Here is a 22,058-nt window from a genome sequence, read left to right on the forward strand (position 1 = left end):
TAGAGAAGGGTGAATGTTGCCAGCCTAGCCAGATAGAATTGTGCAGATAATTCCATCATTTGTAAATATGAATGTAAACTACAGTCTTGTTACATGTGGAACTGGAAATAAATGTGACAGTGCACTCTGTTGACCAAAGTAAAGCCTCTGGTGACCCTTTGAAGTGACATTGGTGCTGAAAAGTCCAGATGAAGAAATTCTTTCTGTTGTTTTAACCAAGAGTTAAATTGTTAGATTTAAACATGAAAATGTATTTTTATTGCTCTGTTTCTGACCAGCTGCAAGATAAAACGGAGATATTAAGAATGCAAATGCAGTTAATGTGTAGCCCGGGAACACCAGGAAAGTGTAAAAGATAATATAATGTTTTTAGCAGAACTGCAGTTTCAATTTAAACAGTGAGAACCAGAGATTATTAAGCATTTTTGTCTTGTTCATCCAACTCATCAACACTGCCTGTTGTCTTATGTAAGTTATCTTAGACTTGTGTTTTCTTTTAGAATAGCTAGAAACTAGAAGATTAAATTAAATGTTTTCTGTGATGCCAGAACTGTACTACTGATTTATTTTAAGTATTTCTTTGTGATCTCTGAACTCTTGACTAGCACTGACTGTGTAGTAGAAAGTATTGTCTTGTGGTTTTAATTATTTATTATTAAATATTTTAAAAACTTTTAACTGTGGCTGGTTTGTGTAGAAATAATTTAAGCTCTAGAGTACATTGCATATTTGCTGCGGTAGCATTGTCGCCTCACAGTCAGATGCTGTCCGGTTCGATTCTCAGCTAGAGCATCTTCTGCGTGGAGACATGCGTGAATGGGCATACCTTCGTTGAAGGTTGTGCATCAGGGCTGGTAACTCGGCATGTAAAAATCATCTACCAATCATTAGCGGACCGGAGTTCCGCTGTGGCAACCCCTAACCGGGAAAAGCCGAAAGACACAACAACTGACCAAGTCACTCCAAATAAGCTTTGACTGATTAATCACACTTACCAATTGGATAATAATATTGCACAGTAATAATTGGACACCCTTTTAAGGGCCTTTGGGTAGCTGATAATATTAGCTGGGTTGTGGCAAGTGGTACTACCGTATAGTCTGAGTAAAAAGGGCACAGCTGGAGAACCTGTGCCAGCCTTCCCCAGAAGTGTCTGTGTGGTTGCATAAACGTATCTCAAAGTGTGTGTGTCAGCTACTTGGGCAGGGACACGAGGCACTGGTTGGACAGAGAGGGTGCTGGAGATTTTAGCTTGCCCAGCTAGGCTGAGATCTGGACCCTGTAGCTGTGCCAGTGGGGAGTCTTATTGGGGACCTGGGGAGCAAGGGAGCAACCAGCCCCAGACTTATTGTGATCTCTGTGTGCTCTTAAGGGAAATTGTACTTTACTGTGTGTACTTGTTACCCTTTCCCCGTATATAAGACACCCTCTCTGGTGTTAGTGGTGAGGATTGAGGCTGCTTGATTGCTGGGCCAGGGCACGGGTGTCACATATTAATTGGTGGCAGTGGTTGGGATATCCTTACATATTAATTGTTTGGCAGCGGTGGGATATCCACATCACATATTAATTAGTTGGCACATACTAATTGGCATCTAGTGGTGTGGATAGAGTGAATCCTGTAGCTTGTGTACAGTGAGCTTTGAAGGTGTTTTTGTACTCTAAAACAGCCACACAGTGAATACTCAGAGTTCAGATCACAATTGTTTTATTTCTTTTATTAGCTTAGTTAGTCAGGGTGAACAGGCAGCATGTCAGCAGAGGGAGTATGGAAAGCTGACAAGGAGCCAGCTGGCAGAGATGTGCCAGGCTAGGGGACTGGTGCATGGAAACCTGACTAAGGCAGACCTGATTGCAGCTTTGGTTACAGCTGCATCAGAAAACAGCAACCAGGAGGCCAATCAGACTGGCAGTGGAGATATAATTCCCTCGGAGAATGGACACCTCAACCTTTCTGCAGTGGACTTAAAAATCTAGCTATAGAGACTTGAGTTGGAGGCCAGGCATGTGGAATTAGAAGCAAATGAGAGACTGAGATGTTTGCAGGCTGAAAAGAATGAGAAACTGTTATGTCTGCAAGCTGAGGAACAAGAGAGACAGAGGCAGCATGAGAAGAGGATGCTGACCCTTCGCCAGAGTCATAGAGGTAATGGGAAGGGAGTAACTGGACCCCAGAAGCACAAAAGGTCAGTAAATTTCTTCCACAGTTTAAAGAGGGGATAATCTTGATAGTTTCATTCATATGTTTGAGTGGGTATGTAAACAGTATGAAGATGACCAAGGGCTCTGGGTACAGTTCCTGACCCCTCCATGGTAAAGCTGTAACTGTTCTGTCCAAAATGTCTGACATCACATGTTTTGCTTATACTGCTGTAAAAAATAGTCTTTTAGAACTGTTTAAGCTAACACCTGAAACATATAGGAAAAAGTTTTGTGAGCATAGACGCAAGGCAGATGCAAGTGTGTGTGAATATATTGCTGAACTGAGCACTTATTTCCATAGGTGGGTGAATGGATGTCAGGTCACCACTTCTGAAGGGCTGAAAGACCTTTTGGTGAGGGAACAAGCCCTTAGCACTTTGCCTGAGGACATGAGGATCTTGTTGGCTGATAGACAATGTGCTACTTCAGATGAGTTGGGGAAGAAGGGAGACCTATACCTGGCAAGCAGGGCTGCCCTGCACAGGAAGGGGACTCCCAATACTGCTCATGGGTCTAAAGGAACCCATGGTGGGCAGCACAGACTGCCACAACAGAATCTGCCAGTAGCAGGGGAAGCCACTAGTCCAGGTACACGTCCAGGCGCTAAGGTTAAATGTTTCAAATGCAACCAGTGGGGCCATGTGGCATACAGGTGTCCACAGAGGCAAGGCGGGGAACCAAAGATGAGGAAGCCAGTAAGTGGGAAAGACAAAATGCCAACAGTAGGTTGTCTTGAGACAACAGGGGTACTGAACTACCATCCTGCAGATGTCCTGAGAGGGAAGGATTTGGATGAGGCAGTACCATGTACTTATGCAGTTACACACGGTCAGGCTAGGAGCAAGCATGTGGGTCTGGTAGCCTGGGGAGACCCAGACAGACTGCATACTTGCAGCCAGGACTGGTGAGGTGGTTGCTTCAGGGAGGAAGCTATACAGTAGCAGTGAGACTGAATGTGAGCCACAGCTGCTTGTGGGTACTGATGTTCCCTTGGACAGAGTGACTGCAAAGGCAGAGGTGAGTAGTAATACCCATTCTGACAGTGAGGCACCACTGTCAGAGGATGCCAGACTTCCTGTGGAAAGGGAGCTGGGAAGGGTTACAAGGAGAGAGTTGAGACAGGCTCAGCTCTCAGATGCTGCATTGCAAGGCCTGAGGCAGGTAGCTAGGGAGGCGCCTGATTATCAAGGAAAGGTGGAATCTGTATACTGGGACAAAGGGTTACTATACAGATAGTGGACCCCTGAGGGAGGGCTAGAAGGTGAGAGAGTACAGCAGTTGGTAGTGCCTAGAGCCTACCATCTGGCACTTCTAGCCATAGCCCATGATATTCCCTTTGCATGTCATATGGGCATAAAATGTACAAAGAGGTGTATTATGCAGAACTTCTATTGGCCTGGAATTTCCAGAGATATAACAGGGTACTGCAGGACCTGTGAACAGTGCCAAAAAGTAGACAAGGCAGGAGACAAGGTGAGAGATACTTTGATGCCTTTGTCTGTGATTGAGGAGCCATTTCAGAGGGTAGCTATGGATATTGTGGATCCTCTGAGTACCCCAAATTCCACAGGCAAGAAGTATATCCTAGTAGTAGTGGATTATGCTACACGATACCCTGAGGCAGTGGCTTTGTCCTCCATTGAGACAGATAAGGTGGCAAATGCTTTGTTAGAGATTTTCAGCAGGGTAGGTTTCCCAAAAGAAATACTGACTGACAGAGGTGCCAATTTCATGTCAGACCTGCTGGCTTGTCTGCGGAAGTCCTGTGGGGTGAAGCACATGAAGATCACCCCTACCATCCTCAGACTAATGGTCTTGTTGAGAGGTTAAACTCTACAATCAAGTCCATGCTACGGGCATTTGCAGATCAGTTTAAGGGGGAGTGGGACAAATATTTGCCCCATCTGTTGTTTGCTTACAGAGAAGTTCCCCAGGAATCCACAGGTTTCTCACCCTTTGAGTTGCTGAATGGGCACAGGTTGAGGGGACCTCTAGATTTAATTTAAGATGAGTGGGAAGGTGAGTGTGAGTCTCACAAGGAGTCTGTTGTGGCACCCGTTCTAAACCTCAGGAAAAGCCTCTGGGATCTCATGGGCTTGGCCCAGGAGAACCTGGCAGAATCCCAACAACAGAAAAAGGTGTGGTATGACATGAATGCTCGAGCTAGAGAGTATGCTGTGGGGCAGCAGGGAATGGTTCTCATTCCTGTGAGGCACAACAAGCTGCAAACAGCTTGGGAGGGACCCTACAGGGTGGTAAGAAAACTAAGTGATGTTAACTACATGGTGGAACTGCTAGGCAGATGGCAGGGGCACAAATTGTACTATGTTAACATGATGAAATCTTACCATGATAGGGAGGCTCTTGTGCTGAGCATTTGCAGTGGATTGCAGGAGTCTGATGGAGATCTGGGGATTGATCTCCTCAGTGAGGCTCGAGCTGACACCTCAGTGGAAGGGGTAGCAATGTCCCAGGAGCTATTTCCTATGCAGGTTCGAGAAATCCAAGCAGTGTTGCAGGAATTTGGGGACATGTTCACTAGGAAACCAGGGTGCACCCACCTGGTGCAGCACTAGGTGGATACAGGACCCAAAAGGCCTATTAGGCAGGCCTCTTATAGAGTGCCTGAGAGAGTCAAACAGACTCTGAGGGAGGAGGTACAGAAGATGTTGGAACTAGGGGAGATTCAAGAGTCCAACAGTCCTTGGGCCTCCCCAGTGGTGCTGGTGCCAAAGAAGGATGGCAGCACCAGGTTCTGTTTGGACTACAGGAAATTAAATAGTCACACAGAGTCAGATGCTTACCCCATGCCTAGGACAGATGAGGCCCTAGAGCAGCTGGGTGGGGCTAAGTATCTTACAAGCATTGATCTTGCCAAGGGTTACTGGCAGGTGCCCTTGACTCCCAATGCTAGAGAGAAGTCAGCCTTTGTGACTCCTTTTGGTTTGTATGAGATGTCAAAGATGCCCTTTGGGATGAAGAATGCCCCAGCAACTTTCCAGAGTCTGGTAGATTGTATACTAGCAAGAGCAGGAGGGTTTGCCTTGCTCACCTAGATGATATTGCCCTCTACAGCCTTTCCTGGCCAGAGCATCTTCAGCATGTCAAGGAGGTGCTGGGCAGACTACAGAAGGCAGAGTTGACCATTAAGCTGAACAAATGTCAAGTGGGTATGGGGGAGGTCTCCTACCTAGGACATAGACTGGGTAGTGGTAAGATAAGGCCAGAACCTGCCAAAGTGGAAGCCATTCAGGCATGTCCTGCACCTGTTACCAAAAAGCAGGTGAGGGCATTCTTAGGGACAGCAGGGTACTACAGAATGTTAGTCCCCAATTATAGTACCATAGCTGCTCCCCTCACAGACCTGACAAGGAAGAACAGGCCAGATAAGGTAGTGTGGACCCCAGCATGTGAGCAGGCATTCCAGAAGCTTAAAGAAGCTTTGGGAGGACCCCCTGTGTTAGCCAGTCCAGACTACAGCAAATAATTTGTTTTACAGGTGGATGCTTCAAACTATGGGGTTGGGGCTGTACTTAGTCAGATTACTACAGATGGAGAAGAGCAACCAGTGGTTTATCTCAGTCATAGGCTCCAACCCAGGGATGAATGCTATGCAGCTGTAGAAAAGGAATGCCTAGCCATAGTGTGGGCACTGCAGAAAATTCAGCCTTATCTGTATGGAAGGAAATTCACTGTTATGACAGATCACAACCCTCTAACATTGTTAAACAGAGCCAGTCAGCAAAATGCCAAGTTGCTAAGATGGAGCCTGGGGTTGCAAGCATATGATATGTCAGTGCAGCACCGCAGTGGGAGTAACAATGCCAATGCAGATGGGGTTTCAAGACAGGGAATGGGGTGAGGTACACTTAGATAAACCTAACCTTCTCAAGCAGCGTTTTTCAAGGGTCACTTGAAAAACTAGCTTGACTTCTCCGGGGGTGAAGACTTGTAGAGAAGGGTGAAGGCTGCCAGCCTAGCCAGATAGAATTGTGCAGATGATTCTAACATTTGTAAATATGAATGTAAACTACAGGCTTGTTGTCTTAAATGTACAGAAATACTGTTACATGTGGAACTGGAAATAAATGTGACAACAGAGTACTCTACTGACCAAAGTAAGCCTGTAGTGACCCTTTCAAGAGACAGTGGTGCCGAAAAGTCTAGATGAAGAAATCCTTTCTATTGTTTTAACCAAGAGTTAAATTGCTAGATTTAAACATGAAAATGTATGTTTACTGCTCTGTTTCTGACCACCTGCAAGATAACAAAAAGGAGATGTTAAGAATGTAAATGTAGTTAATGTGTAGCCTGGGAACACCAGGAAAGTGTAAAAGAAGATGCAATGTTTTTAGCAGAACTGCAGTTTCAATTTAAACAGTGAGAACCAGAGATTATTAAGCATTTTTGTCTTGTTCATCCAACTCATCAGCACTGCCTGTTGTCTTATGTAAATTATCTTAGACTTGCGTTTTCTTTTAGAATAGCTAGAAACTAGAAGATTAGACTAAGTGCTTTTCTTTGATGTTAGAACTGTAATACTGATTTATTTTAAGTGTTTCTGTGTGATCTCTGAACTCTTGACTAGCACTGACTGTGTAGTAGAAAGTATTGTCTTGTAGTTTTAATTATTTATTATTAAATATTTTAAAACCTTTTAACTGTGCCTGGTTTGTGTAGAGATAATTTAAGCTCTAGAGTACATTGCATATTTATAGAGTTTACTGACCAAGTCACTCCAAATAAGCTTTGACTGATTAGTTGCACTTACCAATTGGATAATAATATTGCACAGTAATAATTGGACACCCTTTTAAGGGCCTTTGGGTAGCTGATAATATTAGTTGGGTGGTGGTAAGTGGTACTACCATATAGTCTGGGTAAAAGGAGCACAGCTGGAGAACCTGTGCCAGCCTTCCCCGGAAGTGTCTGTGTGGTTGTATAAACGTATCTCAAAGTGTGTGTGTCAGCTATTTGGTCAGGGACACGAAGCACTGGTTGGACAGAGGGAGTGCTGGAGATTTTAGCTTGTCCAACTAGGCTGAGATCTGGACCCCATAGCTGTGCCAGTGGAGAGTCTTATTGGGGACCTGGGGAGCAAGAGAGTGACCAGCCCTGGACTGACTGTAATCTCTGTGTGCTCTTAAGGGAAATTGCACTTTACTGTATGTATTTGTTATCCTTTCCTCATATATGAGATGCCCTCTCTGGTGTTAGTGGTGAGGATCGAAGGTCCTTGATTGCTGGGCCAGGGCACGGGCATTACAGGTACAATGCTGCCTAGCAAAAATTCCTTTGTGTTTCACTGAGTTTGGAGTTTTGATGCTTACATTAGTTATTGCAGTTTTGTGAATGCAGTTTTTAGTGTTTAACATGCACTGCATTTTCTTCGCAAAACCAGATTTCTAGTGTATTGTTAAAATGCACTGCATCAGGCATGAAACTAAGTACATCAAAATAACTTGAACTGTTTTGATTCAGAAGAAAGGTAGCAAGAAAAAGTTATGTTTGCTCACAACCTTAATTTTTATTTAACTACTGTGAAAACTAAAAATGCATTAACTACTCAAAGAGTCCTACAGCCAAACTAGAAGTCTGACGTAGGAGTCAAGAACCAAAGTACAGCAATGCCACATACATGAAATACAAAATGTACAAACACACACACATGTATACACACACACACACACACACACACACACACACACACACACACACACACACAATCACTGTACAGAAATGTACACACAAACTCACTCACACACATACGCATACCTGATATACACAAGCGCATGCACACACACACATACACACACACACCCACACAATCACTGTACAGGAATGTACACACAACACTCATACACATACATGATACATACATACAGATACACATATATACACACACACACACACACACACACACACACACACACACACACACACACATGCACACACACACACACACACACACACACACACACACACACACACACACACACACACACACATACTGAAACACACAGACACATACACACACACACATACCACAGACACATATGCACACAAATGCCCTGCAATGGAATTTACAAGTGTAACACAGGAGTGTACAGATTAAGATAAACCAGACCTTGTCAGTGAAAACTGGATCTTGGAACTTGGAATGTCATGTGGGGAATAACATTAATACTTAAAGAGGCATAACTGGGAAGAACAGCTCTCCTGGTCTAAACTGGAATAGTGAATTGTTACTGGACGTTGTATTAGCCATAGAACAAACCCCATGTTCAAACACAAGAATGATCATCAGCGGACTTGGTATTAGCACACTTTGGAGCAAGAGTCAATGACATATTTTTTGGTCATGTCATCAGAGACCAAATGAGCCAGACACTTGGGTCAAGAGAGGTGCAAAGCTTTTAACTGATCACCTATTAGTGGAGAATTGGACTAGATGGTTAAGTTACCAGATAGGCAAACCCAGGAAACCCAAACATGTTGTAAGGTTGTCCTAGGAATATCTAGCAGATGCTTTATGTATGGCATCATGAAAAAATTGAAATAAAAAACTACCCATCAGTAAAATTGCATATATTTGCAAAAAAACTGAGGATCCCTCTATTATACACTAAGCAAAATTAATATATTAATCAAATTACATAGCAGGATGTACAGCAGTTTAAAAAGACCACATATTCTGTGAACGTGTCATGTACATGCATATCATGCAGTCAAAGGATGTATACAAAGTAATACATCACTATAGAAAAGGTGAATAAGGAGAGAAACTAAATACAGATCCTGGCTGTGGAGCCAGGGGCGAGTGTATTGCAAAGTAGATTGCAAAAATAGCAGAAACAACACATAGTGGGAAACACTGGTGCACGTTACCGAGTAAGCTGTAGTAGCAATATGAGAGGGAAGAAAAGTTCAGTGGTAAATGTTCGACTTTTATTTAAGTGATTATATGCAAAAACTTTCTACATTTACTTATCTGTTTATTTATTTGACATTTGTTAACCGGGTTAGTCCAGCTGGGCTGTAGCCTTTTTTCAGTGGAGACCCAGGGAGAAAAGCTCCACAAAAACATAACTACATAAACATAATACATAACTACCTAACAGAACTACAGCAGTAACAAATAAACTAAGATAAAATAATAGAAGTTAAGATTCTAAATGATTAGCAAGTACACCTGGTATAATACAGAGTAAAGAATTGAATAGAGAAATTATATTCTTTTTCATCAGTTTAGCTGAATAGCAGTAGTGAGTGGAACTTACTAAAACTCAATAAATTTATATGAGTCTATAGTAATCATGCTGGTAAAGCTGAAATCTAGAACTATTAAGCATAATGTAGAGAAACATTAGTGGAAAAGAGAGGCAGTAGGGTGAATAGGAGTGAAAGAGAGGTGGAAGGTATGATGGCAGTGAAGAATAAAGTCAATCAGGGGGGTGATTACACAGACATAGCCATGTATTGCTTAGGTGATTTTTTACAGCGTTTCTGAACTGGAGTTTAGGCTTAATATTTCAAATGCCCAGTGGAAGTTTATTCCAGTTCTCAGCTGGGGAATATTTGTAAAGGTTCTTGCCTATTTTGATTTTGGCTTGTATATAGAGAGGAGATGTTGTTCAGAGCTACAAATGTTTCTAGGCAGGCAGTAGGGGGAGATGACAGAGACAATGCTGGGACAGAAGGAGGGCAGGTGCAGTATAGAATGAATTATCTGAAGCTGAGAGAGGAGAAGGTTGTGTAGAAGCTCTAACCAAGTTAGTTTCCTGAGAGCTAAACAGTGGTGAGAGTGGTAGGGGTGTTTGGCAGCAAATTTAGCCACCTTTGTAGAAACCACAAACAGCAAACCAGCAACTCCGTAGTAGGAAATTTATTTAGAACACACAGCTTAGAAATCTCTGGCGCCTCGGCCAAAAGCCTTTAACAGAGTACAAACCTTAAAAAATTCAAGGTCCATATATACTGAACCTTAATAGAATAATTAATTAATTACTTGTGAAACAAGCTTCATAAACACTTCTTTTTAAAAGAACAGACCCATATATACATATTTATACAAAACTTTTCCAGAAGCATTCTTGATTTAATCCCACAGGAAACATAGTATTAAATTTCAAAATTAAAAATGCTTCTTTTTTCCTTAATAGTTGTTTGACTTGTTCATCACTCATAAATTTGCTAAAGACTATACTATCTAAAACTGTAGCCTGAAATCCGTCTAAACTACCCTTATGAATTTCATTAAAATGTATAGCCACAGGACTAGTTAATTTATAATTCTTAATATCCCTTATGTGTTCTTTTATTCTACAAGAGAATTGCCTTTTTGTTTCCCCTATATAAAATTTATTACATGTGCATTTTATTGCATATATAACTCTTTGGCTCCTACAAGTAAAATATTCATTTGTATCAAAATTCTTACCATTAATTTTATCAAAAGTCTGAGTCACATATTTACAAATAGTGCATTTGCCACACACTATTGTACCTTTCTCCTTTATTCCTTTTGATATCTCTAATTTTGGTCTTTGGAACCTACTATGCACTATAAAATCTTTAATATTTCTACCCCTGTTAAAAGAAAACAGACGTTTATTCTGTTGTAAACAATCTACTTCTTTTCTTACAATATTCCAACTGGATTTAACTATATCTATAATTTCTTCCGATAACACTGAATACGTAGTAGTAAAATATATGTTCTTGTCCTGCTCTATTCTATTACTATTTTTATAAGATGTCCACATACATTTAACATTCTCCTTGTATAAAACTTTATTTAAACTTTCTTTTAAGTTAGTTTCATCATACCCTCTTTCCTTAAACTTCTGAAAACTATCATGTAATTCTGTATCTCTATCTCTATTATTACTACATAATCTTGCTATTCTAATAAATTCTGTATATGGAATAGACTTAATAGTATGCAAGGGATGATAACTGTCACCATGTAGTATATTATTACCTTCTGGAAATTTCCTATGTATTTTAGTGACTACTTTCTAATAATAACTATCACCTAATAATTCTACATCCAAAAAATTAACCTTATTTCCTTTCTGCAACCCATCAAATTTTATTCCCATATTATTTATTTGTATTTCACTTATAAACTGATCCACTAACTCAATACCACCCTTACAAATGAAAATGAGATCATCTATATATCTATAGTACTTAATTACATGATTCCGAAAAAATTGATTAGTATACATATAAGATTGTTCAAACAAGCCCATGAATACATTGGCATAACATGGGGCAAACGGAGCCCCCATAGCTGTTCCTTGTTTTTGTCTATATAAATTACCATCAAATTCAAATATATTATTCTGTAAACACATCATAATTAATTCCACAATGTATTCTACCATAGGGCTGTCACCTAAAAAATATTTAATAGCTCTTATACCATCTGCATGTTTTATAGTAGTATAAAGGCTTACCACATCTATTACTATAAAAAACATTTCATCATCCCATTTTAGTTGATACATTTTTGTCAAAAATTCAAAAACATCTTTTACATATGATGGTAGTTTTTTAGCTACTGGCAGCAAAAATTCATGTAAAAAACATGAGATATTATTCAAAAAACTTCCACTAGCAGACACAATAGGACGTCCTGGCGGATTTAACAAATCCTTATGAATTTTTGGCAAACAGTAAAAACATGGCATTCTAGGATTCTTAATAGCAAACTTATCTTTTACATCCTTAATTGAAAAATAATGCAGTCTTTTACCTTTGTCTAATAATTCAGTATAAAGAGCTTGAGCTTTGTAATAATCTGACATATCAATACATTGATAAACTGTACTATCATTTAAATGTTTATAACACATCAGCAGATATTGGGTGTAATTCATTAACACCAACTTCCCGCCTTTATCCGCCGGTTTAAATACCATTTGTATATTCTTACTCAGATTAATTAAGCATTGCCATTCATTTTTATCCAAATTATACTTTATACATTTTTTGTTTTGACTCATAAATCTATTAAATGCTATTTGTATATTATGATTTAATGACATATATGAAGAATAAAGCCAATCGGGGGGGGGGGGGGTGATTGCACAGACATAGCCATGTATTGCTTAGGTGATTTTTTACAGCGTTTCTGAACTGGAGTTTAGGCTTAATATTTCAAATGCCCAGTGGAAGTTTATTCCAGTTCTCAGCTGGGGAATATTTGTAAAGTTTCTTGCCTATTTTGATTTTGGCTTGTATATAGAGAGGAGATGTTGTTCAGAGCTACAAATGTTTCTAGGCAGGCAGTAGGGGGAGATGACAGAGACAAAATGCTGGGAGAGAAGGAGGGCAGGTGCAGTATAGAATGAATTATCTGAAGCTGAGAGAGGAGAAGGTTGTGTAGAAGCTCTAACCAAGTTAGTTTCCTGAGAGCTAAACAGTGGTGAGAGTGGTAGGGGTGTTTGGCAGCAAATTTAACCACCTTGTTGTAAGTGGACTCAAGCTTAGAGAGTAGTGTTGTTTGTAAGTTGGTGAGAATTTGAGAACTGTAGAGAAGGGTCGGGAGTAGTGGGCTATCTTTGCTTTACTGGATAAAAAGTTTTTATTCCTGTAGAGGAGGCCAACGTTTCGGTGGGTTTTCTTAATGTTACTGAGAACATGCAGGTCAAATTTCAGCTGGTCGTCAATAATGACCCCAAGTATTTGGTTTTAGTTTCCACTGTGACAGGTGTGTTATTGTGGGAAGTGATAGAGAATGAAGGTTTAAGATGATTCATAGTTTTAGGGATGAAGATAGATAAAAAGGAGTTCTGGGTTGTACTATGTAGGTCAGAGAGGGTATCAGCTATCATGATGACTGTGGAGTCATCAGTGCATTGTACACGTGAGGACAGTAGTGAGGAGGTGGATAATTGATTGGTGAAGATATCAAACAGTAGTGGGCTGAGTACCGAACCTTGGGGATCCCCATATTTATAGGGAGTTCTGGAGAGATAGCAGAAATCCATTTAACATATTGGAAACAGTTGTTGAAGTAGTTAGAAAACCAGGAGATAGTAGTGGCGGATAGGATGAGTTCAGAAAGTTTATTTAAGAGTAGCGGGTGGGAGACGGTGTCAAAGGCCTTTGAGAGATCTAGAAAGAGGCAAGAGACTATCTTGCTCTGGTGGCTGGCTTGAGAGATTGTGTTAATGAAGTGAATGAGGGCAGTAGAGGTGCTGTGTCCAGGGTGAAGCCATGTTGAGTGGGGGTGATTAGGTTCTCTTGTATGAGGTAGTGTACATTTTGTTTGTGTATGCGTTTTTCCTAGATCTTAGAGAGGGGGGATAGAATTGCAATGGGCCTAAAGTTGGACAGCTCAGTAGAGCTACCTCCTTTATGAATGGTTAAGGTGTAGAATTTTTTCCAGATTACAGGGACATAGGCCTCGGTAATGGACCTGTTAATGAGGATAGAGACTGGGAGGGTGAGGGAGTTGGCTGATTTCTGGAGAAAGAGTGGAGGGAGACCATCTGTTGAGGGGGAGCAAGGTTTTAGTTTAAGGAGCAGGGGATTAATGTAGCTAGTGGATACAGTTTTTAGGGAGAAGGCCGAGGAGGTGTTAGAGGGGTTTAGGAAGGATGGGGGTGAGGATAGTGCCAGTGTTGGACTTAGGATGGTTGATTAATTTGCTGATGGTGTCTATAAAATACGAGTTAAAGTTAGAGGCAGTTTGAAGAGATGTGTTTGTTGGGCAAGGTTGGGGTGAGGAGGGGTTACCTGTATGAAGAATTTGGTTGATTGAATGCCATTACTTCTTGGGGTTATTTAGGATTAACTCAGGAGGGTTTGTTTAGTAGTTTCTCTTATCATCAGTGACTGCCTTCTTAGCAAGGTAAAGTTAGTTGAAAGCTAAAGTAAGTGAATTACAAGATTTAAGATCCAGCCCAAACTTCATAAGTTCAAAATCAATCTGCTCTGTCCACTGATGGGAAAATATCTTTGCTATGTATCAGAAACCTGATTCAGTGGAACAGTAAGTTAAAATTAATCCAAATTCCAAAGGCAAACAGCATCTCGAGCAACTTACAATAAAGCCACTTACAAAGATTTCAAAATTCACAAAGAGAACTCACAGTCCCCTGCTGGTTAAGCAACATCCATAATGACTCATTCTGTGCATTATATCAGTTTATCATAAATGATAGGCAGTCTGGTAGATTCCAGCCAGATTCCAAACATGTCCTATAAAGTCCATTGGTCCAAATCACTGTTCAGAGAAATCCCCCTGAAGAAAAACAGTGTGGCACCAAGAAGACATTAGCAGACCACAGAATTGATATTCTTGTTTATTTTCATATCACTGCAACATACAAGATGGAAACAACTTCAAACAGCGCCATTGCAATGATGTTGTAAAGAAAAGTTTTAAAGTGTCCAGCAGCCAGATGACAGATGACATTATAATATAAGCAGCAAAACAGTATCACAACAACAAATCAGAACTATAGCCAGAAGAAATAATATCAGTTTTGCAGAGAGTATAGCATAAAGAATCTGTATAAATGACCAAATCTGTCTGCTGAAAGCCATCTGACACCCTCCTGGACTGCAGAATCTATTGTGACAAACTTCAGCATTTATGAAAAAACACTGGGCAATAGCCACACACCCCTTAGCACCCAATAGCTGGGTTAACTATGAATCCTCAATTCTCTGGGTTTCCCTGGCATGGGATACATGGGGTCATTCATAAAATACCATCACACAGAGGTGGGATCTTTAGAAAGGGTAAGGACAAAGTTACATACAAGTAAATGGAATCTCTGGGAATAATACACACAGAATAATGTTCAGGAAGAAGACGAGGAGTGAGATTTAAAGGAAGGAAGGAATTGAGCAATTTATGTAATGTTGGCATGAATTATTGTTAAAAAGGAAATGTGTATATTGCATGAAAACAAAAATGTTACTTGGTTTGTTTTCTTTTGTACTAATGTAAGTGTACATGTGTCACTGCTGTAGTGCCATTTCTGTAAAAAATACACATCATACCAGACATTGGTCTATATTATTATTATTGTTGTTATATTAATAACTATGAGAATACATGAAGCTGGGGTAAGGCAAAATTTGGCAAACAGATAACATTATCAGTACTAGTTAGAAGAATAAGAGGAGAATGGCATAACACCACAGAGATTTTACTGGCAAAAAAACAGCTTTACCAAAAAGCAGACATCTTTCTTTGTGGGGATTAGGTCAGTCAGTTTATCAGTTAGATAATGAACTGCATGCTATGCTTCACCAAAAATACATAATCGAGAGAGGAATAACAGTATAACTTTGGTCACAACACCCGCACTAATTAATATAATCATCTCTGAGGTCTCTGCATTTCAGACAGATAAGAAAATTACTTTTAAGATGCAATAATCTTGGAGGGAAATGACCGATTTCTAGCTAATTTTCATAGATCAGTCTTGTCCTGCATTTGCACCATACAGTCCTTGCAGAGGCCACTAAGATTAACTGCATGACTGAAATTTCTTAGAAGGAGTTTTTTTTTTTTTGCTACAGAAAATGAAACTAAAATTATCACTGTACTTATCTATGGTGGTTGTTGATATACAGGGTCAATCTCTACTTAGTATGGCATACACACTGGCAAGACCTAACCTGCAATTTAAATGCCAAAAATCATACAGATGAGTTGTATTACAAACCAGAAAAGTAAAATATCACATATGTGTTTTTCTCCAAGCATAGGAAAATACCTTAGTAATCTGGCTTACTGTACTTGAATCCTTCAAGAAGTGATAAGTTTGCTTATTGCTTTCTTATTCCTTTTTCCCCAGACATGCTGAGACATTCCTGATGAAGGCACCAACCAGAATTGGAAGTGTTTATAAAAAAGCTGTTTATGTACAATATACCAATGGGTCTTACAGTGAACCAGTACCCAAACCTGAATGGATGGGACTTTTGGGCCCTGTAATAAAGGCAGAAGCAGGAGATTCCATTGTTGTCCACTTAAAGAACTTTGCTAATAGACCTTATAGCTTGCATTCTCATGGAATGAAATATACAAAGGATAATGAAGGTAACGTACTGTTTTTCTGCCTTTTTTAACTGTACTGCAAACATGAAATATACAAAAGAAGATAATGAAAGCAATGTAGTGTTTTTATGGCTTTTTAATCATTGTTTGTTATACTGCAAGCACAAATATACTTTTTTCTATTTTAACCAGATACATGATTAAAAATTGATATGGCAGGTGGCATTTATCTGTGTCTAATCTGGAAAAAATACAGCATACACCTTCATAACACATTGAAAGGGAAATCATTTAATTTGTAAAGATGATAAAAACAACAAAGCGGTCTATTTCATCCCTTTACCTCACTTTATTAAAATACAAAAAGAAAAAACTTTTAAAGGTGAGTTTCCTCATTGTGATGATATGATGTTTTTCAACTACAGCAGGTATCCTATTACACCACAAATTAAAAACAAATTATTCAAAAGTGGTTTAACTCTAAACTCAAGTATAATCTTTCTGGCTTAATGGTAACACTTATAAAACTGATTCCCATGGTAATGAACATGTTGAAATTTAGACAGCTTGTGACAAATATTAACTTCATACTAGTTGCTTCAGTGTCTTAAAATAATAGTATTATGGAATTCTAAAGGTCTTAGAATTACCATCCAGTGATGGATTTTCTTTACAATTTGATTTTGTAAATAAATGTTAGTCAAGTAAACCAGGTAAAACAGAGGCTTTAATCTAGTGTGCTCTAGTAATCCAAGTTCTGCATATAGTGTTACTAACAACATAAAGTACAGCATTCCTCACCTTTTAAATTATTACTTATAAATTCAGTTTTCTTCTGCTTTCACTTTTTCAGTTTTCATTGATACAATAAAGATATTAGCTTAAGTTTAGAAATATAAATTCCTATTAGTAATAGCTAGTCTGGAGTTGCAAACCTACTTCCATGTGATTACGGTTTGCAGTTTGATTAGGGTTATGAAAAACATCATCTCAGGCAGTATTAAAAGAAGGTAGACAAGCCACAGCTGTAAGGCTGGTTAAAACTAAACTGGTCTTAGTAAGAAATAACTGGGAATATGTGGGAAGAAGGATTCAAGAAACTCTTCTCCTGGCACTTAGCTGTCACCCCAAGAGAAATGAACATCCCAGAGGGTTCTCACCTCAAGGGAAACCGATAGATCAATAAGGCAGCTGGTGGAAGGATTGATGTTTAGCTGTGGGGTATGGAATTAAATAAAAATGCCTCCAAAAGTGTCACTGCATAAAATCTGGAGATAAAAGTATACCTTACTGATAGTAGAATCAAACCAATTTAAAGGTCTAATATACAAACAGGTACAGAAAGGATGAAAAAGGGATTTGTAATATTTGGAAGTATGATTTAAAATGTAGCAGCTTAAATTCAAAATAATGCACCTGTGAGCCATTATCCCTTGAAAGGAGTACACGACTAGGGAGGGATCTGTAGCAACACCAGAAGTAGAAAGGAAAGGCACTCAGGGTACTGATATAAGATTATCTAAATATAAACAAACCATGTGAAAAAGCAGCAAAGGAGGCAGACACAGCACTGACATACATATGAAAAGCATGATTTGTAGAAAAGAAGAAGAAACATTTAGGCCTGTATACAGATAACTAGCAACACCCTACCAACACCATCTAGAGAAATGGACAAAGTTCTGGAGGCCTCATTTTGCAAGGGAATAGATAGGATAAGAGGAAATCAGCAAAAATAAAGCATGGACTTCAGCAGATGTCACGAGGAAGGGAACCATGGAGGGGATATGTCAGAAATATTAAGTACTTCAGTTGAATCTGCAGCATCTAAATAGACATATTCTTTCAAAAAAGAGATATACTGGAAAAAGAAGACATGGTCTGAAGATAAAAGGCAGAAATCACAAGGGAGAAGGCACAGCAAATTACAAAAATGAATTGTGCCAATAAATGATTCAATGTATCTTTCTGGCTGAATCCCTCTGTCATGGAAAGATGCCCTCAAATTAACATGCTACCGTGTGGTGCTACAGTTTATGAGTTGGGAGAGTGAAGAGTTCTCTGCTGTGTCATTCAAATTTTAATGAGAAGGAACCTTGAAGAAGAGTCTGTCTGCTTTCTCAAAGAAGATATGAGAAATTCATTTTTAAGGATGATGAGTGAAACAGTCTTCACGGAGAGGGAATAAGAAAAAAAATGAAAGAATTCAAGAATGTATGGCTCAGGCTTAAGACAATATATATGTTGGAGAGAAGAAAAAATGTGAATTAAAAATAGAATCTGAAGTTTATCTGAAAGGCAGGGAGACATCAGATAGACTAGACTGCCCAGAAAAAAAGAACAATCAGCTGTCAAGATCTATGACTTTTTGTTTCTTTCTTTCAAATTAAAATTAAGTCAGAATTAAGTACGTGAAATAGAAGGGTCTGGAAGAATACTTTACTTTCACAAGATAAAATGCAATGAGTTATCTGTGAACTGTTTGGCTTTACTCAGTGTCCACATAGGAGGCTGGGGATGAGGAATAAGCCTGAAATACAAAAATATGGATCAGCTTTAGAAAAAAAAAAAGTTTAACAGCAGAACACCTAATCTGGGGAAAGAAAATGGTTGCAGCTTTAGAAAAAAAAGTTTAGAAGCAAAACACCTGAGCTGGGGAAAGAAAATGGTTGCATGCTTATTACTAATTTTGGGGCAGGATAACAAAATGGGTCAAACTGGAATAATGGTGGGGGGTATAGCATTTAGTTGTTCCAGAAAAAAATGTGGAAGATGAATATACCCCAGCTCCGTGAGGTCACTACTTGTGAGGCAGAGGAGTAAAACTGACACAACAGCAAAACTGTTGCTTATTTTAAACAATGAAATGAATGACGTACTGTATGAAAGATTGATAGACTTACATTGTGTTCCATAAGGCAGCAGGATAAGATGGCAACAGATGAAATGTGACTGATGGAAGTAATGACATATTGGCTTTGGAACCACTTGTAAAGGGGAGTAAGAGACAGTGATGTAGCTGGAATGATCTGATAGATAAGCAAATTACACGACTGAATCACCTACATGCATTTCGCCATGAAGTCACCCCAAGAAAGAGGAAGTCTTCCTAAACATTAATTAAGTCTGATTTCAGCATCATTTTATAAAATGGTCTCTCTCTACTGTGAATGCTGTATACTGTCATCATTAAACATCCACAAGCACTCACTGTAAAGTTACTTGTTCCAGTTAAGATTTACCCTTTTCTACTTAATGTGCAAGTTGATTAATTCACATTACCTGTTTTCACGAGCCATTGAAGGTTAATTACTATTTTAAATATATGCACGGAGAAAAACATACATTTCATGGTCTGAGCTGTGCAGAAAAGTTCCACAGCATTGGTAACATTTATATACACTTGTTTCTTGGCTGCCCTTTAATGTTTCCTCCTAAAATTCTCTTGGCCTGGTAAGAAGCCTCCTTCATGTATCCGACATCCAGTCATTCACTGTTGTTTATCTGAGTCAAGGGTCAGGCCTCCATCAAACCACACAAGTGGCAGGAATACCAGTCTGGTTATGGGGAAACTGTATTACCCAATGACTGTCATGCTGCTACCTGTTTATATCAAGGAAGTGGACTGCAGGGGCTTGGTGAGGCCCAGTTTATACCCAGGAATATGGACATGTAGGCATAAGGCAGTAGGAGATGACCAAGTGACAAACTTCACAAACTTGCACAGGAACAAGGTTGTATTGAGCAACAAGTCAATATACAAAGAAAACAAAGATGAACAAATGATACAACAATAAATGAAGCATAAAGAGTGATATAGCAGTAGGCCTAGGTACCTAACAACTGAACGCAGTGATTAGTAATGGAATGTAAAATGTGTAATAGCAGTTAAAGTACGCAACAAGTGGTTGTAGCACAGTAGTAAAATAGCAAAGAGATATGAAAAAGTCATAAAGTTAGTAAAGAATATTAGAGAGGATGAAATGTCAGTACAGCCAAAGGTACTATGTACGGATTTACATAATGCTGTGTTGTATAAAGGATGCCAGCAATACCCTGCTCACCAGGTCATAGGGCACCAATCGAAGAAGAAAACACCACAGAAGATGTAGCGCCTCAAACCCACACTAGAAAAAATAAGAACAGCACTAAGGAAAATTAAGTCAGAGAAACAGCAGGATCTGATGAGGCTACAGCAGATATGATAAAAAGTTGTATGAGTTAGGGGGAGAAATGGCTCCTGAGGGTATTCGTAGCAGTATGCAGAGAAAGGCATATCATGGATGACTGGAGAAAAAAATCATACTAGTGCCAGCGTGCAAGGACAAAGGGAACATTCACATCTATGGACAATATAGAGGTATCAAACTCCTGTCATGATGCATGAAAGTATGGGGAAGATGACTGAAAAATGAATACACAGAGTAAGAGAAAGTAGGATGGCAGATTAGCAATTCAGATTCAGATCAGGATACAGCACGACCAACCCAATGTGAGATAGTGGAGAAGAAGCTGGAAAGATTACTGGGCATTCCTAGACTTGAAGAAAGCATATGACAATGTCATTTGAACATTCCTGTGATGGACCGAAGTCCCAGAAACGTTGGTAGAATTAGTGCAGGCTATGTACAAGGACCCAATGACACAGGTATGAATGTGTTAGAACTCACAGATGGGTTTCCAATAGGAGTGGGTGCACATCAAGGTTCATCTCTAACCTGCTACTGTTCATACTGATGATACTGGTGATGGACTATATTAGCAAACAGGTCTGAGGGGACAGATCAACAAAGCTGCTGTAGGCAGGCAATAAGGCATTATAGGCAGTGTCTGTGCAGGAGCTACAGTAAATTATAGAGAAATGCAATACAAAACTGAAGGCACGTGCAATGAAACTGAGTACAAACAAGACAGCTGTCATTGCAGCAAATGGGGAAAACAGAAGATGCTGAAAATTGAAATAGAAGAACAATAGTGTAACAGAGTAATAGCTTCAAGTATCGGGGTGGGGTGGTTAAGCAGAAGAAAAGTCTGAGTGAGGAGGTCAAAGGTAGAATCAGAGGTTATGCAGCCAATTGGCACAGAATGTGGGACAGAAGAAGGCTAAAGAATTTGAAAAGTAAAATGTATAAAACAGTGATGTTCCTGGTATGTCTGTACGTTACAGAAACCTGGGCAATAAAGGCAGAGCATTTGTGGAAGCTAGAGGTGAGGGAGTGGTACACTGCACATTGTGGGATAGAAAAAGAAATGAAGACATCAAAGCAGAAGCCAAAGTAACTGCAATTGAGTAGGTCAGGGAGAATATATTACAGTGGTTTAGGTATGTGCAGGAAAGCCGAAGGTGATTTGGTGAATGCAATTTAGGAAAAATGTGAAGAAAGCAAGAGAAAATGATGACACCCAGTCAAAAGACAGATGGAATGTGTAAGAGAAGCCCTGCAGCAGTCAGGCCCGACTGTCAAAGAAGGTAAGAGAGTGGTACTTAATCAAGAAAGGTGGTGACAGGTGACACAGCATCCTAACCCCATGCAGAAAAATGGGGAAAAAGGGGGTCAATGATGATGTGTTGTATCATGAGGATTCAGGGAGGATTAAGTTCACTGTAAGGGTTTGTTTAGTTATATGATATGTTCTGTGTTGTGACACTTAACATTTGAATTGCTTCTGCAGAAGTGAGTAATCAGGTGTATCAGTTAAATCTCTTGGTAAGGATTGTCAGAGCTTGGAGGATAGGATGAAAAGCTATGGTCAGAGCAATGGAATTTAGTTGTGGGCATCAGGAGTGCAATCTGGTCTGACATGGTGTCTGAGGTTGTAAGTT

At 39.6% G+C, this 22,058-nt stretch overlaps 1 protein-coding gene across 1 annotated transcript in view; it reads left to right on the top strand.

Moving 5' to 3' along the window:
• Positions 1 to 22,058, top strand: part of LOC122801096 (ceruloplasmin) — a 452,049-nt gene that overhangs the window by 37,373 nt on the left and 392,618 nt on the right. The window contains exon 2 of the mRNA XM_044070617.1: positions 16,032 to 16,276. Coding sequence (XP_043926552.1) covers positions 16,032 to 16,276 — 245 coding nt within the window. The remainder of the gene's footprint in view (positions 1 to 16,031; positions 16,277 to 22,058) is intronic.

Source organism: Protopterus annectens, chromosome 4.part1, assembly GCF_019279795.1.
Source record: "Protopterus annectens isolate FY-2018-M chromosome 4.part1, PAN1.0, whole genome shotgun sequence".
Lineage (NCBI taxonomy): Eukaryota > Metazoa > Chordata > Ceratodontiformes > Protopteridae > Protopterus > Protopterus annectens.